Genomic DNA, 14,240 nt, shown 5'->3' on the forward strand with positions numbered 1-14,240 from the left:
ACTGAAGTGTCTGGCATCAAGGCAAGAGCTGGAGGAGAGCTTTCTACCAGACAGAAAGGCAAACACAGGCCACTGTTCATTTTCTGAACCTTTCCACCACAGAGCTACAGAGCTAGCAGGTGGGTGCCATATCTGAGAGTCCATCAACCTGGATAACACTGTTTGTCCTTCACTGGAGATCCCCGGAGGCTCCACCCAACCCAAGCTGTTAAGACAGGCTACTCCATATGAATGGCTGGTCTTGGCTCATGCTTCACAATTTCCCAAATTCTCTCAAATAAGCAAAGCTGGCCTCAGTGAGCCCCAATCCCCCCTACCTCTTGCTAAGTGGCCCCGGTCCTGGTACTAGCAATATCCAGCATAGTTTCACAGCTTGGTTCCTCTGGGAACCTCCAAGTCCAGCACAAGTAGCAGCTGTCTGCAGATTGCATTGTAGTTCAAGCAGGGTGGCCCTGTGCAGAACAATGTTTGGTGCTGACCTTGACCTGTACCACCCAGGAAATCCCAGAGCCTGCATATACCAGTGGTCAGCTGTAGACTATATTGAAGCACCACTATTCTGCCCCTGCACAGCTCACTGTCCACAGAGGGCAGAGGTTGGTGGTCAGTGGTCACAGCCAGTCCCTGCAGCTGACTGGCCTGGGGAAATCCCTCCCATTGACCAGCCAACAGCAGTCAAGACTCAACTACCAGAGAAGGGTATACTCAGCCCACATGAAGTGTGCACCTCGAGCATCCTGCTTCAGTGATATGGGAGGCTTTGCCACTGGACCCCCACAGGCACCTACTCCATTAGGCCATATTACCAAGACAGGGAACTGTAGGAGTTCTACCTAATACACAGAAACAAACACAGGGAGGCTGCCAAAAAGAGGAGGCAAAGAAACATGGCCCCAATGAAAGAACAGATCAAAATACCAGTAAAAGAACTAAACAAAATGGAGATAAGTAATCTATCACAGGCAGTTTTCAAAACGTTGGTTATAAGGATGTTCAACTAACTTAGTGAAGACATCAACAGCATAATAAAGATCCAGTTAAATGAAGGATACACTAATGAAAATAAAAAAACGGTTTACTGGGAAACAACTGTAGAGTGGATGGAGCCAAGAATCAAATCAATGATTTGGAATATAAGGAAGCAAAAAAACAACCAATAAGAATGACAAGAAAAAAAATTTTTAAAAATGAAGATAGCTTAAGCAGCCTATGGGACAACTTCAAGGATTCCAACATTCGCATCCTAGGAGTGCCAGGAGAAGAGAAAGAGCAAGAAATTGGAAATCTATCTGAAAAATAATATAAGAAAACTTCCCAATTTGGTGGAGGAAATAGACACACAAGTCCAGGAAGCACAGAGAGTTCCAAATAAGATGGATACAAAGCGGCCCACTCTGAGACACATCATAATTACAATGCTCAAGGTTAAAGATAAAGAGAGACTTTTTTAAGTGTGAGAAGAATTATTTTTGGTCACAAAAGATTTGTCAATTTTTTAAAGCACCAGTAAATACCTGCCCTAAACATCTGATACAGCTTGCAAGAGTCCATAATTCTGGCTTAATTTTTTTTTCTTAAAAATTTGACGCTCAGTCCTTTCCTTGAGGCAGAAAGGAAGTGGTGAATTGGCCCCTTGCTGGACCTCAGTTCCTGAAAGTGAAGGGAGACCTGCAAGCAGCACGGGCCCATGCAGCCTCATCCCACTCCCCACTGGAGTCCCTGGGAAATGGGGCGGTGGTTTTACAAATCCTTTTCTGTAGAGCAAGACCAAAACATCAGAAGGGTCTGTAAGGAACACAGGCTGTTCCAGACGGACTTTGCTTTCAGAAGTTGCTATGCCTCTGTTCACCAAAGTACCAGTTAAAAAGCACTGCATTTTTTAGAAAAGTGCGCCAGCTGGGACTGAGCGTAAAGGGGCCCCCAGCGTTGACAATACAATGATATTACAAATGGCTCAACAGAGAAGGAAGCATGTCTGGGAGCCCATTTCCAGCACTTGGTGTGGCAGGAGCCGCAGCTCTGCCCTCACCTCCATCCCCACCTGTTGTCATTGGGGATAGAACCAAATGAGGTGATTTCTCCCTGTTCCCCAGGAGGCAGTCCCAGTACCGCTCCAGTTTGTCTTCTGGGTTTTCTTTGCAAGTGATCAGTCCAAATGTGGATAATTTAAGGCTTGCTGATTTTCCTTTCTGTGTCAGTGTGTATGTCTCATATTTTTTAAAATGGAAGGTTTAAGGTACCAGTTTTATTAATAGGAAAACTGGATGGAAGAAGGATGTTTGGAGTGAAGGCCAAAACACAGCTTCCTTCTGGTTTCCCCTTTGAATTGAGTTAAACTGAAACAGCTGGGCCCATCAGAGAGGCAGGAGGTGGTTGGGCAGTGACTGGGGATGCAAGAGGGGAGGGGAGGAGACTCAGCACTAACGTTTTCCTGCCTTCAGTCATTGTCCCCAAACTGCCCCATCATTGGAGCAGAGGACCCAGTGCCCTCTCCTGTTCCTGTTTCTCTGCCTTTCGTGGGCTACACACACTGCTGCGTGCTATGCTGGGCTTGAGTGCCTGCTCATGCAACTATCAGTGTGTGCCTAGGACAAGTTATTTAACTTCTGGTCCTCTCTGCTGTATAAAGGAGATAATAATCCTTTGGCATCCTGAGGATTCTTTGAGATAATAATCCATTTAAATCATTTAGAACTATGTGTAGCAAACAGTAGATTCTCAGCAAATGCTGGTACAGTCCCTGTGCCACCTGCTGACAGCCCCTTTAGGTTTCCCCAAGGCCCTTCGATCAGTTACTTCGGGGTGAGAGAGGCCCTGGATACAAGCAGCCAACTGGGACGTGGACAAAGGGAATTTGTCAACAGAATCCTCTTTCTGGAGATTTCTGAAGATGCTCAGAAGGTCTGTGGCAGCAGCTGATCAGGAGAGCATCTGGGAAGCACTGAAGATCTAATGATAAGGGCCCCTCCCTTCATCAGATGCTGGTGATTGTGCCACGCAGTCAGAGGTGTGGTCCTAGGACCTACAGACCTACTCAGACTCACTCCCTATGAGCTCCAGTCACGGAACTGCAGTGTCTGCCATCTAGGTGAGCAGAGGCCACTGTCTCTTTTCTAAACCCTCCCCCAACAGGGCTACAGAGCCAACAAGCTAGTGCCATATGTGACATTCCTTTTCTCTTACTGCTTTTAAGAGTCACTCTTCAGGTGGGAGGAGTTAGTTACCTACAGGGCGATCTCCATAAGACTGACAGCTGATTTCTCAGAAGAAACTCTGCAGGCTAGAAGGGATTGGCAATATTCAAAGTCACAGAAAGCAGGGATCTACAGCCAAGACTGTTCTACCCAGTAAAGCTATCCTTTAGAATCAGAGGGCACATAAAGAGCTTTGTAGGCAAGAGAAAATAAAATAGTTTATCATCACCAAACCATTATTACATGAAATGTTAAAGGTACTTATTTAAGAAAATGAAGATCAAAACTATGAACAATAAAATGTGAATAAATACAAATCTATCAACAATTGAATCTGAAAAACCAACTAAGCAAACAAGAAGAACAGAGACAGAATCATGGATACAGAGGATATTTTGATGGTTGTCAGATGGGAGGGCAGTTTTGGAGAATGGGTGAAGAGGTGAGGGGGTTAAGAAGTACAAATGGGTAGTTACAGAACAGCCATGAAGATGTAAAGTACAGTGTAGGGAATGGGGTAGCCAAGGAACTTATACACATGACCCATGGACATGAACTAAAGTGTAGGGATTATCTGAGGGAGTGGGGATGCTGGGTGGAGGGAGGCCAAGGACGAAAAATTGGGACAACTCTAATAGCATAATCACTAAAATATAATTTAAGGGTGACAAAAGGAATCACATGTTAATGAATCAGTTTTATTACAAAAATAAAATTTTATGAAATTAGAAAAAAGTTACATGGAAATAAATGAAAATGAACACACAAGAACTCAACATCTACGGGACACAGTGAAAGTAGTCCTTAGGGGAAAGTTCATAGCATAACAGGCCTACCTAAAGAAGCAAGACAGAGAGACTAAAAAAGAAAAAGAAGAAGAAGAAGAATAACAACAACAACAACAACAATAAAATGAAGAGCTGGTTCTTTAAAAAGATAAAAAGAAGTTTGATGAACCTTTAACCAGAGTTATGAGGAAAAAGAGAAGACCCAAATGAATAAAATTAGAAACAAGAGAGAAGTAACAGCTGACATTATAGAAATACAAAGGATTATAAGAAAATACTGTGAACAACTGTACACCAACAAATTGAACAACCTGGGAGAAATAGATAAATCCCTAGAAATATACTACCTTTCACAACTGAATCAGGAAGAATCAGAAAACATGAAAGGACTGATTGCAACGAATGAAATCAAAGTGGTAATCAAAAAAACTCCCAACCCACCAAAGTCCTAGACCGGATGGCTTCATAGGCAAATTTATGTCAAATATTCAAAGAACTAACACCCCTCCTTCTCAGACTATTCCAAAAAATTCAAGAAGAGGGAAGACTGCCAAGCTCTTTTTATGAGGCCAGCATCATCCCAATTCTAAAACCAGATGAAGACACTACAAAGAAAGAAAATTGCAGGCCAATATCTCTGATGAACATAGACACTAAAATCCTCAACAAAATACGAGCAAACTGGATCCAACAATACATTAAAAAGATCCCTTACCAGTATCAAGTGGGATTTATTCTGGGGATGTAAGGATGGCACAACATTCGCAAATCGATGAATGTGATACATCACACAAACAAAATGAAGAACAAAAATCACAAGATCACGTCAATAGATGCAGAAAAAAGCATTTGATAAAATCTGGCACCCATTTGCGATAAAAACCCTCAGTAAAGTGGGATTAGAGGGAACATACCTCAACGTAATAAAGGCCATATACGACAAACCAACAGCCAACACCATACTCAATGGGCAAAACCCGAAAGCGTTTCCGTTAACATTCGAAACAAAACAGGGATGCCCGCTGCTTTCACCTCTCTTATTCAACATAGTCTTGGAAACTACTTCTTTCTTAACATATTAACACAGAAAAACAAGTGTCTCAATTCTTACATGCCTCTTCACAAAGAATAAATCAACAGAAAAATCTATCAGTAAGAAGAGAAGAAAAAAGACACACCAAGCTATCCCATATGAAGATAATAGTAAATGTACTTACTAAAGAACAATTTCTCTTTTCTTGTGTTAAAAATCAAAGTATGAGATGTTCGAATTGGTCAATTTTCAACAGACAACACTGCTCCGTTTCAACTGCCTCTTACTCGATGGTTTCTCATCAGAGTGCGGTAGCTTTGAGGAAGTTCCCTCAGCTAAGTCAGCTTCTTAAGAGGGTGTGGCTTGAGCAAACCCCAAAGATCTATAGGAGAGCAATTGTCCTTCTGGGGAGAGGGAAGAGAGTAGTTGGAAGGGCGGGCTGCTCCATCGATTGTTTGGCAGTAGGCACTCTGTCAGCTTTAGGGGGTGCCTGTTTCTGTGCTGGTCCCAAGTTTTGTTTTAGCACTCAGAGTTTTCCCTCTACAGTCCCTGTCAAGCCCCTACAGCAGTGGGCCTCCGCCTCAGGTGTAGTGGACACCATCTGGAGAGTGCTCAGCTTGCAAGGCAACTGTTGATTGTACTCCCACCTCTCCATCCCACAATTGTCTTAGAGTGGACTCCCGGCAGCCATGTTGGGCAGCGTCTCCCTAACCACGGTTGAGCGCCCCTCAGGGGAGCACAATGATAGAACCAAGGAGTGGGATGAGGAAAATTTAGTCCCCTCCACCCCATTTTCAGCCAGCTTGCTAATGCTGTGCCTTTTCTGTAAAATTCTGGAGCATTCTGTGGGTGAATAACTGACCCATGCTGGTTCAGCCGACCTGTTTTGCTCATGCAGAACCTGACAGCACCTTACCTGGGCCTGCACCTTTCTGTCTGCTGTTGGCTGGGGCAAGGGCAGGAGCCTTTTTCTTGTCTGGGAGTGGGCTACCTGTAGAAGTTGTGCAGTCAAGCCTGTATAGCCTGGAAATACGGTGGGGGTTAATGCCTGTGGGGCTACTCCTGACCAAATGGGGCTGGGAGCTAATGCTTCCCCTTTGGTTGCCCAGGTGACCTCCAAGAAACATCAAAACTCACTGAACAACACATCAAGTGAGTGCATTTCATTGCATTTAAATTGCATCTCAGTTAAAAAAAAACAAATTCTTAGACCAAGTCTGGGTTATTACAGCCAGAAAGAATAGGTATATCAAATCAAATTTTTGGTTAGGTATATAGAATATTAACGATAATGGAAAAAATACAATTGAATAAAAATTGCTGAGTTGCTCAAAACTCACACGGGCCTATATGGACTTGACCCCTTTGCAGTGTTGGCTTTCCTCATTTGCATATTGGAACTAACCAACCCTGGTTAGCCTGGCTAGAAATCCTTCATTCATATGATAAATTACATTTTGTGGTTTTTGCTTTGATATAATCTGCCTTTCTCTCTGATCATTCTTTGGGTGGCTCCTTGGTTCCTGTCTCTCTCCTTTTGCTCATATAAATGCTTTTTGTTCTTTCTTGTAGCCAGAACCTTTTGATGAACACATATGTGTTGCTTCTATTCTTTTTTTAAATGACGGTATTAATTTATTCAGACAAAAGTACTCTTAGTTTTTCTTTGCTTTTATTTACTAGAAGGATGAAAAAAGAATATTCTGTTGCCAAATAAATGACAAGTTAAAATTAATTTTAACAACCACACTAAGAAGTGTGGTTTAAAGGTTTTTTTTTAAAGGTCATTGTTCTCTTTTATAGATAAAGAGCCCAGAAAGGTGGAAAAGGCCGAGTATTTGGACCCAGAACTACGTGTAGAGAAAAACCGAGGTCTGTGCTTGGAGGCCACGTGAATCACTGACAGAACAGCCGGGTTCCCAGAGTCGCTTCTCGGCGGCGTCCCCCTAGGCGCACGACGATGCAGGCCTCGTCGCCGCAGCTCGGGCGCGGAGGGCCGCCGCAGGGCCAGAAAGCCGATTTTGAAAGCGGTCCCGCTGAATCCGAAGTTGGCCAAGCGGAGGGCACGCCTCGCTCCTTCAGGGTCCGTTGAGACTGGGCGCGGCCCCCAGGCCCCGCGACGCAGCTCCGCCCCTGCCGAGTCCCGCCGGAGCCCGCCGCTGCCGGGTGCGACCAGGCCTCTTTCCGCACCGCGAACTCCCCGCGCCTGGCTCGCCCGCCCGCCCGGGTGCCGCGGGCTGCACTGCCTGGCTACCAGGTACTCCCCGGGCCGTCCTCCCCCGCGCTCCCCTTTCCCGGCAGTGACCGGGTCCTGCCTGTTTTCCTTCCCCGCCCCGCCTCGCCCCGGCCCCCGGCCCCCGGCCCCCGGCGCGGAGCGGGTTCCCCCCAGCTCCCCGCGGGGACAAGGTGCGCCCCCGCGGCGGCCCCTGCGGTGGCCGGATGCCCCCCACCCACATCCCTCCTCCACCGGGTGTGTCCCCCACGCCCCTCGGAAGAGAAGCAGAAGTCTGCCGGGAAGCGACTGACCAACCTTAGTTTTGACTTTATACTTCGGGGCGAATATGTAAACTGTAGAAGTTCAGAGGAATTTAAGGTCTAACACCCTTCTGAAAGTGAGACGCTAGAGCACTGAGTATAAAAGTTAAAAGGATTTTCCAACGGAAAGAGATGGTCATTGTTCCCTGCCTGCGACTCACAAAACAACTACTCGGTGGAGCCAGAAGGAATTACAGAAAGGAAACTGAGGACATTGGGAGACAGGGTACAGAGGGACTAAAACTTGGTCCTCTGAAGCTCTTAGCACAGGCCGTAAGCCCCCTTCCTCCTCCATTTTCTAATGAGAAGTTCAGGAAATCGAGGTCCAGGGTGGGTGACTTGTCCACAATCACACAACTGGTTCTTGGTAGAGTCAGGTCTAGTAGCCCAGAACTCCAGTTCCTAGGCGTCATCTCTAAGTAATAAAGCACATAAAGAATGTTTTACAAATATCCTTTCTGAGCTAAGAATTTCAGCGTGATCAGTACTGGTGTGCTCAATCTTCGATTACTCTTCTCCAGGTGCCTGCCAGCCTGCCTTTCCAGACCAAAAGCAGTGCGGCTGGGGAGGGACTGCTGGAGGCCTCCGGGCTGGAACTCTAAACCCTGAGTCATTAGAGTTCAGGCAAGTGGGAGGGAGGATTGGCATGTTGGGTGTGGAAAGGGCTTGAGCTGAGGGGACAAGGTGCTAGTCAGCTGTTGGTTGAAGGTGTTTAGCTGGCCTATGCAAGTGGAGGGGTGGGTCCAGTAGGGGCAGACAGGAGTGCTTGGAACTTGAGTGCTGCAGGCAATAGGGCACAGTGGAGAACTGGAAAGGCACCTGCAGGATAACCAGCACTTTACCAGAATTAGATTTGTGGAGGTTGTGTGAGCTGAGATCCTAGGACTCTAGAAGTTAATCATTTAGAAGAAAAACAAAATTTAAATATTGCTGTTAAAAGGAAGGTTGTTAGGACAAGATATTTTGGTTCATAAATAGAAAAGTCTTTTCCCTGGGTGTGTATGAGCAATAAAAATAGTGCTTCACAGACATTAATGTATTTACTCCTCATGACAAACCCAGGAGAATGTTACTACAAGAATATTTTTGTTGCAATTTTAGAGATGTAGAGGCGGAGGCCCAAAGGGGTTGCCCCAGTGAGTGAGTAGGTTTATGCTGGGGTGAGTGGCCTGAAAGCAGAAGATTCTGGTCCCAGTGCCTCCGCTCGCTGGTTGTGTGAATTTACCCTCTCTGAGCCCCAATTTTCTTATCTGTGAACTGCATGCTATAATCCCCGCCTAGTTATGAGACAGAGAATGTGCAGGTGCCTTGTGGACTATGCATTGTAATGGAAAGTACTATTTAAGTGAAGGAGGGATGCACTTCCAAGGCCAAATCCCAGCTAAAAAGAAAATGATAAGCATGGTTGGATTTGCAGAGTATAATGGGCTTATCACTTGCAGAGAGGCAAAGATGAAGTGGTGGTTAAAAGTGTGGACTTTGAAGTCAGATGGACTCTTAGCTATGCCACTTAGCTCTGTGACCTAAGAGAAGTCACTTAGCATTTCTGAAACGGAATTATCTCTGTAACTTTCATTTCACTCATTCGTAAAATGGGCCTGATACTACATTCCTTGTAGAGCAGTTGTGAGGATTAAATGAGGCACACTTGGTACAGTGCTTACGAGTAGTGAGTGCTCAATAAAATGTAGATAAAGCTACTTTTTTCCTGATTCTTCTTTCTCCTCATCCTCTGTGTATCTTAATTTCCCCCCAGAGACAGCCTCATCATGTGTGGGGGACTAATTGAGAGGTATGTGGCTGCCATGGTGCTGAGTGCAACTGGAGATGCCTTGGGGTACTTCAACGGGAAGTGGGAGTTCCTCTGCAATGGGGAGAAGATTCACCAGCAGCTGGCCCAGCTTGGTGGCTTGGATGCCATCGATGTGGAGGGGTGGCGCGTCAGTGATGACACGGTGATGCACCTGGCTACGGCAGAAGCTCTTGTAGAAGCTGGAAAAGTCTCAGAGTTTGATCGACTGTATTCCCTTCTTGCTAAACATTACCAAGATTGCATGGAAGACATGGATGGTCGGGCACCAGGTGAGGGCAGCCAGTGGGTGTTCTGCACAAGTGGAGAATAAAACAGGGTTCATTGATACCTCAGTTGGAGTGTTGGCCCATAACCGAAGGGTTGTGGGTTCGATTCCCAGTCAGTGCACATACCTAGGTTCCTGGTTCAGTCCCTCATCCAAATGCACACAGTCCCTGTTCTGGGCATGTGTGGCACAGTTGTGTATGGAAGGTAACCAATTGATGTTTCTCTCTCCCATTAATGTTTCTCTCTTCTTTTCTCTCTAGCCCACTTTCTCTAAAAAGCAATGAAAAAATGTCCTTGGGTGAGGCTAAAAATAATAGTGATTGAGATTTATATATCAAGAGGACAGTAGTTTTTATAGTTGTGATAAAAATAGGAACAACCTAAATGTCCCATAATTTATTCAATTATGGTGATAGTTTTTAGCCACTTAAAATTGTATAGATAAATATTTACTGATATAGAAAGATACCACATATTGAGTGAAAGATAAGTGGGTTGCAAGACAGGATGTATCTTGTGAATTCACTGTTATTAAAGGATGCATGTGTATCTGTTGGGACAGGTCTGGAAGAATATACACAGAGATGTTCATATTTATATCTGGGTAAAGGGAGTATTTATACTTTCTAATATTTTTTGCTTATTTGTATTTTCTAAGTTTTCTGTAATGAACTAGTATAAAGAAAACTTTTTTTTTCATTTTCAAGAAGAATGGAAAGTGTCTTGTACAGACTTCTTTTCTGTTCCCAGGTGTGCTCACAGGGGTCCTTGTCCACTTTGGGAAATGGTTACGGCCACTTGGACGACCAGGTGGTTTGAATCACCCCTTGCCTACTCCGTCTCACTTGCCTCCTTCTCTGTCAGCTTGAGCTGCCAGAACAAAATGCCACAGACCGATGACTTAATGAACATTTATTTTCTCACCGGCTAGGGGGCTAGAAGTCTGAGATCAAGGTTTTGACAGGTTTGGTTTCTCCTGAAGCCTTTCTCTGGCTTACAGACCACGTCCTTATATCTGTGTCCTCTCACAGTGCACATCTCTGGCGTCTCTTTGTGTGTCCAAGTTTCTTCTTTGAAGGATACCCATCAGACTGCATCAGGACCCACTCCAACATTCTCATTTGAACCCTGTCACCTCTATAAAGGCCCAATCTCTAAAAACAGTCACATTCTGAGATACTAGGATTTAGGGCTTCAACATAGGAATTTTAGGGGACACAATTCAGCTTATGAGGTGATGAAAAGCACCTCCTGATGAAAACCGCCGCCCCCCATACACTAGGGTCTCTGGTGACCCTAAGGATGGGCCTTAGAAATTGGTCTGTTCATTCTTTCTCCATATCTGATATGCCATCAGTCTGACAAGTGGAAGGCTTCCTTTGTTCACTTACGCCTTCTGTGGCCTTGTTGTGAATAGACTGACCATAGGGAACAATAATACCACACCCCATGATATGTTACTGCTGCTGCTTGGTGCAGGTGTGCATTCACAGTTCGTAGTAGGATGGGGTGACGGGAGAAGCCTGATTATACCATTCTGGGAAGCGGGGTGGGAGGACCAAGGGCATCCAAGGGCAAGCTGTGGCTCTGAACCCATTGCTCCGTCTCTGAGCCTAGTGCTCTTCCCTCTAGAACCATGTCCTCTTTCTGACATTGGGGGATTCCAGTTATGAGGTTCTCATTGGGTTATTTAATAGCTTGGGCTTGGAGCATGATGGTTTTGATGGGGCCACTAATAAGCTGATTACGTGATTTTGAGAAAGTTCTTGAAAGCTTTGAGCCTTAGCTTATTCATTCATTGTGATGTCTCAGTAATAACTCTTCTCATGCTAAGAGTTATATATAAAGCAAGGCGCAGTATTGGCTTGGAGTTGGGAGTTTGAGGGCATTTGTCATCATATGTTTTTTGGCTTTCCCTTTCCATTGAAGAAACTTGGAAACAGAACTTGGTTCTTCCTTCCTGCTGCAGCCTCTTCTTCCATCACACTGACCCTGTGCCTAACTCGGCTCTTCCCCAGGCGGTGCCTCAGTGCAGAATGCCATGCAGCTGAAGCCAGACCAAGCCAATGGCTGGAGGATTCCCTTTAACAATCATGAGGGAGGCTGCGGGGCTGCCATGCGAGCCATGAGCATCGGTCTTAGGTTCCCTCACCCCAGCCAGTTGGACACACTGATCCAGGTGAGCATTGAGAGTGGCCGAATGACCCACCACCACCCCACCGGCTACCTGGGAGCCCTTGTGTCTGCTCTTTTTACAGCCTATGCTGTGAATGACAAGCCTCCCCAGCAATGGGGAAAAGGACTGATGGAGGTGCTACCAGAAGCTAAAAAGTACATTGTCCAATCAGGCTACTTTGTGGAGCAGAATCTTCAACACTGGTAAGTTCAGAGGTGCATGCTCTGGCTGGGAAATGGTTGAGTCTGTGTGCTCATGTGCTGGCCTGTGCATGCCTAGAATTCCCATATCATAGCAGCCTTCATGGTTCTCACCATCCAGTTTTGTCATCCATGGCATCCAGCCCCTCCCTGCCCACCTGCTAAGGATTTCAAATTCAATTCTAGCAGCTGAGTGAAGACCTCAGTGAGTAGTGCAGCTGCGGTGGTGCTTCCCTTGCATATAGAGATCCTGTTCTGTATTCCAACTTACCACGGTTTTTATGGCTGACCTATACCGAGGTGAACTTTCCTGTTTATCTCTTGGAACTTGTTTTTCAGCAGTGTCTTGACACACAATATTTTGAAATCCTTGCCTAGAATGCCCAAGAAATAGTTTTTCTACTAGCTAATTAGTAGGTGGAAAAACCACATCTTCCCCTTTTTCTGAGTTTACTGCACATTGCCTTTCTTGGAATAAAAAAGGTCCAGAGGCTTTCTGCTGAAATCACACGTGGTCATGGTATTCCAAAAGTCCTCTTTTGGAAAAAAAAAGAACCACAACAACCTCTATAAGGTGATGATGTATTAATTAGTTTGACTGTGTAATTATTTCACCATGTCTATGTATATCAAATCATTATGTTGTACACCTTAAATATATGCAGTTTTTATTAAGAAAATAAAATATAGCCCCAGCTGGTGTAGCTCAGTGGATTGAGTGCCAAACTGAGAACGGAAAGGTTGCCTGTTCGATTCCCCCTCAGGGCCTGGGTTGTGGGCCAGTCTCAGCTGGGGGTCTGGGTGAGGCCACTGATGGCTCAGTGTTTCCCTCCCACATAAGTGTTTCCCTCCCCTCTTCCTCCCTCCTCTTCTCTCTCTCTAGGAATAAATAAAATGACAGAGTCATCATTAAAATTAATTATTTAAAAAACAGGAAAATGTGTAAGAACAGACTAAATAAATAAAGTTTCTCCCTTGAAAGGTGATACTTAACATCATTCTCAACTTAGGAAAAACAGACCTTTACTTCTCTCCTTGAACTTGCAATATGTCTTTTTAATTTAGCAACAGGTATCTGTGCCTTGTTTCTATCTATCCTTCACAAAAACGTATTGAATCCCTGTTACTTAGAGCTCATTTTGATTTTTAAATCATTTTTGAGTTAATACAAGAGGTTGAAGTCATCTTGGAATTTTCCCTATTCACACATCTATTTAGTACCTTTCCTTACAGTTGTCAACTTTATTTTTTCAATTGACTGTAGCTTTTTTTTCTTCCTATAGGTCCTATTTCCAAGACCAATGGAAAAAGTACCTAAAACTCAGAGGGATTTTGGATGGCAAATCAGCCCCTACCTTCCCCAAGCCCTATGGTGTGAAGGAGAGGGATCAGTTCTACACCTCGGTGAGCTACTCTGGCTGGGGCGGCAGCAGTGGACATGATGCCCCCATGATTGCCTACGATGCCATCCTGGCTGCAGGAGACTCCTGGAAGGAACTTGCCCACCGAGCCTTTTTCCATGGTGGAGACAGTGATTCCACAGCTGCCATTGCTGGCTGCTGGTGGGGAGTTATGTATGGTTTTACAGGAGTGAGTCCCTCCAACTATGAGAAACTAGAATACAGAAAACGACTGGAAGAAATAGCTAGGGCTTTACATTCTCTTGGCTTGAAGGAAGATTCTGTGCTTGCCCTTTAGGGAAATACGATGTTCATTTCTGGTGGTTTCTCTTCTGTGTTGTTCCTTTGCCGCTCAGTTTCTTTTCACTTTTTCCAAAGTCAAGAGTCTTTGTTTTTTTTCAATTTATTCATAAATTTTTCTTTATGAACTAATGAACTAGATTTCATAAAATCTACTTAGCAAAATGTATTACTTATTTTTGCAAACAAAAGATAATTTTTATTTTTTATTTTATTTTATTTTATTTTTATCATTTAAAAAAAATTGTTTGGATACAGTTGTCTCCATTTTCCCACCACCATTTTCCCCTACCTCCCACCCTCGATCCTACCCGCCTTTGGCTTTGTCCGTGGATTGTTTATACATGTTCCTTGACAACCCTTTTCCTTCTTTCCCCTCTTATTTTCTTCCCCCAGCCCCTCTGGTTACTGTCAGCTTGTTTTTTATTTCCACGTGTCTGGTTATATTTTGCTTGCTTGTTTGTTCTGTCAATTAGGTTTCTGTTAAAGGTGAGATTATACAGTATTTGTCTTTCACTGCCTGGCTTATTTCAC

General features: G+C 44.6%; 2 protein-coding genes across 3 annotated transcripts in view; one reads left to right on the forward strand and one right to left on the reverse strand.

The window, feature by feature from the left end:
- The window catches only part of CD80 (CD80 molecule), a 29,926-nt gene extending 24,620 nt beyond the window's left edge, over nucleotides 1-5,306 (reverse strand). For both annotated transcript variants that reach the window (XM_037045562.1, XM_037045561.1), the window contains exon 1: nucleotides 5,200-5,306. The gene's annotated coding sequence lies outside the window, so the exon portion shown is untranslated. The remainder of the gene's footprint in view (nucleotides 1-5,199) is intronic.
- A 1,675-nt stretch (nucleotides 5,307-6,981) lies between these two features.
- ADPRH (ADP-ribosylarginine hydrolase) lies at nucleotides 6,982-13,945 on the forward strand. The gene is made up of 5 exons (XM_037045565.1): nucleotides 6,982-7,272; nucleotides 8,072-8,174; nucleotides 9,307-9,632; nucleotides 11,649-12,009; nucleotides 13,290-13,945. Exons 3-5 carry the CDS (start codon nucleotides 9,320-9,322, stop codon nucleotides 13,702-13,704), a joined length of 1,089 nt encoding a protein of 362 aa, XP_036901460.1. The 5' UTR covers nucleotides 6,982-7,272; nucleotides 8,072-8,174; nucleotides 9,307-9,319; the 3' UTR covers nucleotides 13,705-13,945.
- Nucleotides 13,946-14,240: the final 295 nt, after the last annotated feature.

Source organism: Sturnira hondurensis, unplaced genomic scaffold, assembly GCF_014824575.4.
Source record: "Sturnira hondurensis isolate 20B ecotype Veracruz unplaced genomic scaffold, ASM1482457v3 Scaffold0004338, whole genome shotgun sequence".
Classification (NCBI taxonomy): Eukaryota; Metazoa; Chordata; class Mammalia; order Chiroptera; family Phyllostomidae; genus Sturnira; species Sturnira hondurensis.

Coding starts and splice junctions, on each gene's coding strand:
- ADPRH (XM_037045565.1), top strand. CDS start 9,320: ATGTGTGGGGGACTAATTGAGAGGTATGTGGCTGCCATGGTGCTGAGT. Junction 9,633..11,648: donor CATGGATGGTCGGGCACCAG/GTGAGGGCAGCC, acceptor GCTCTTCCCCAG/GCGGTGCCTCAGTGCAGAAT. Junction 12,010..13,289: donor GAGCAGAATCTTCAACACTG/GTAAGTTCAGAG, acceptor TTCTTCCTATAG/GTCCTATTTCCAAGACCAAT.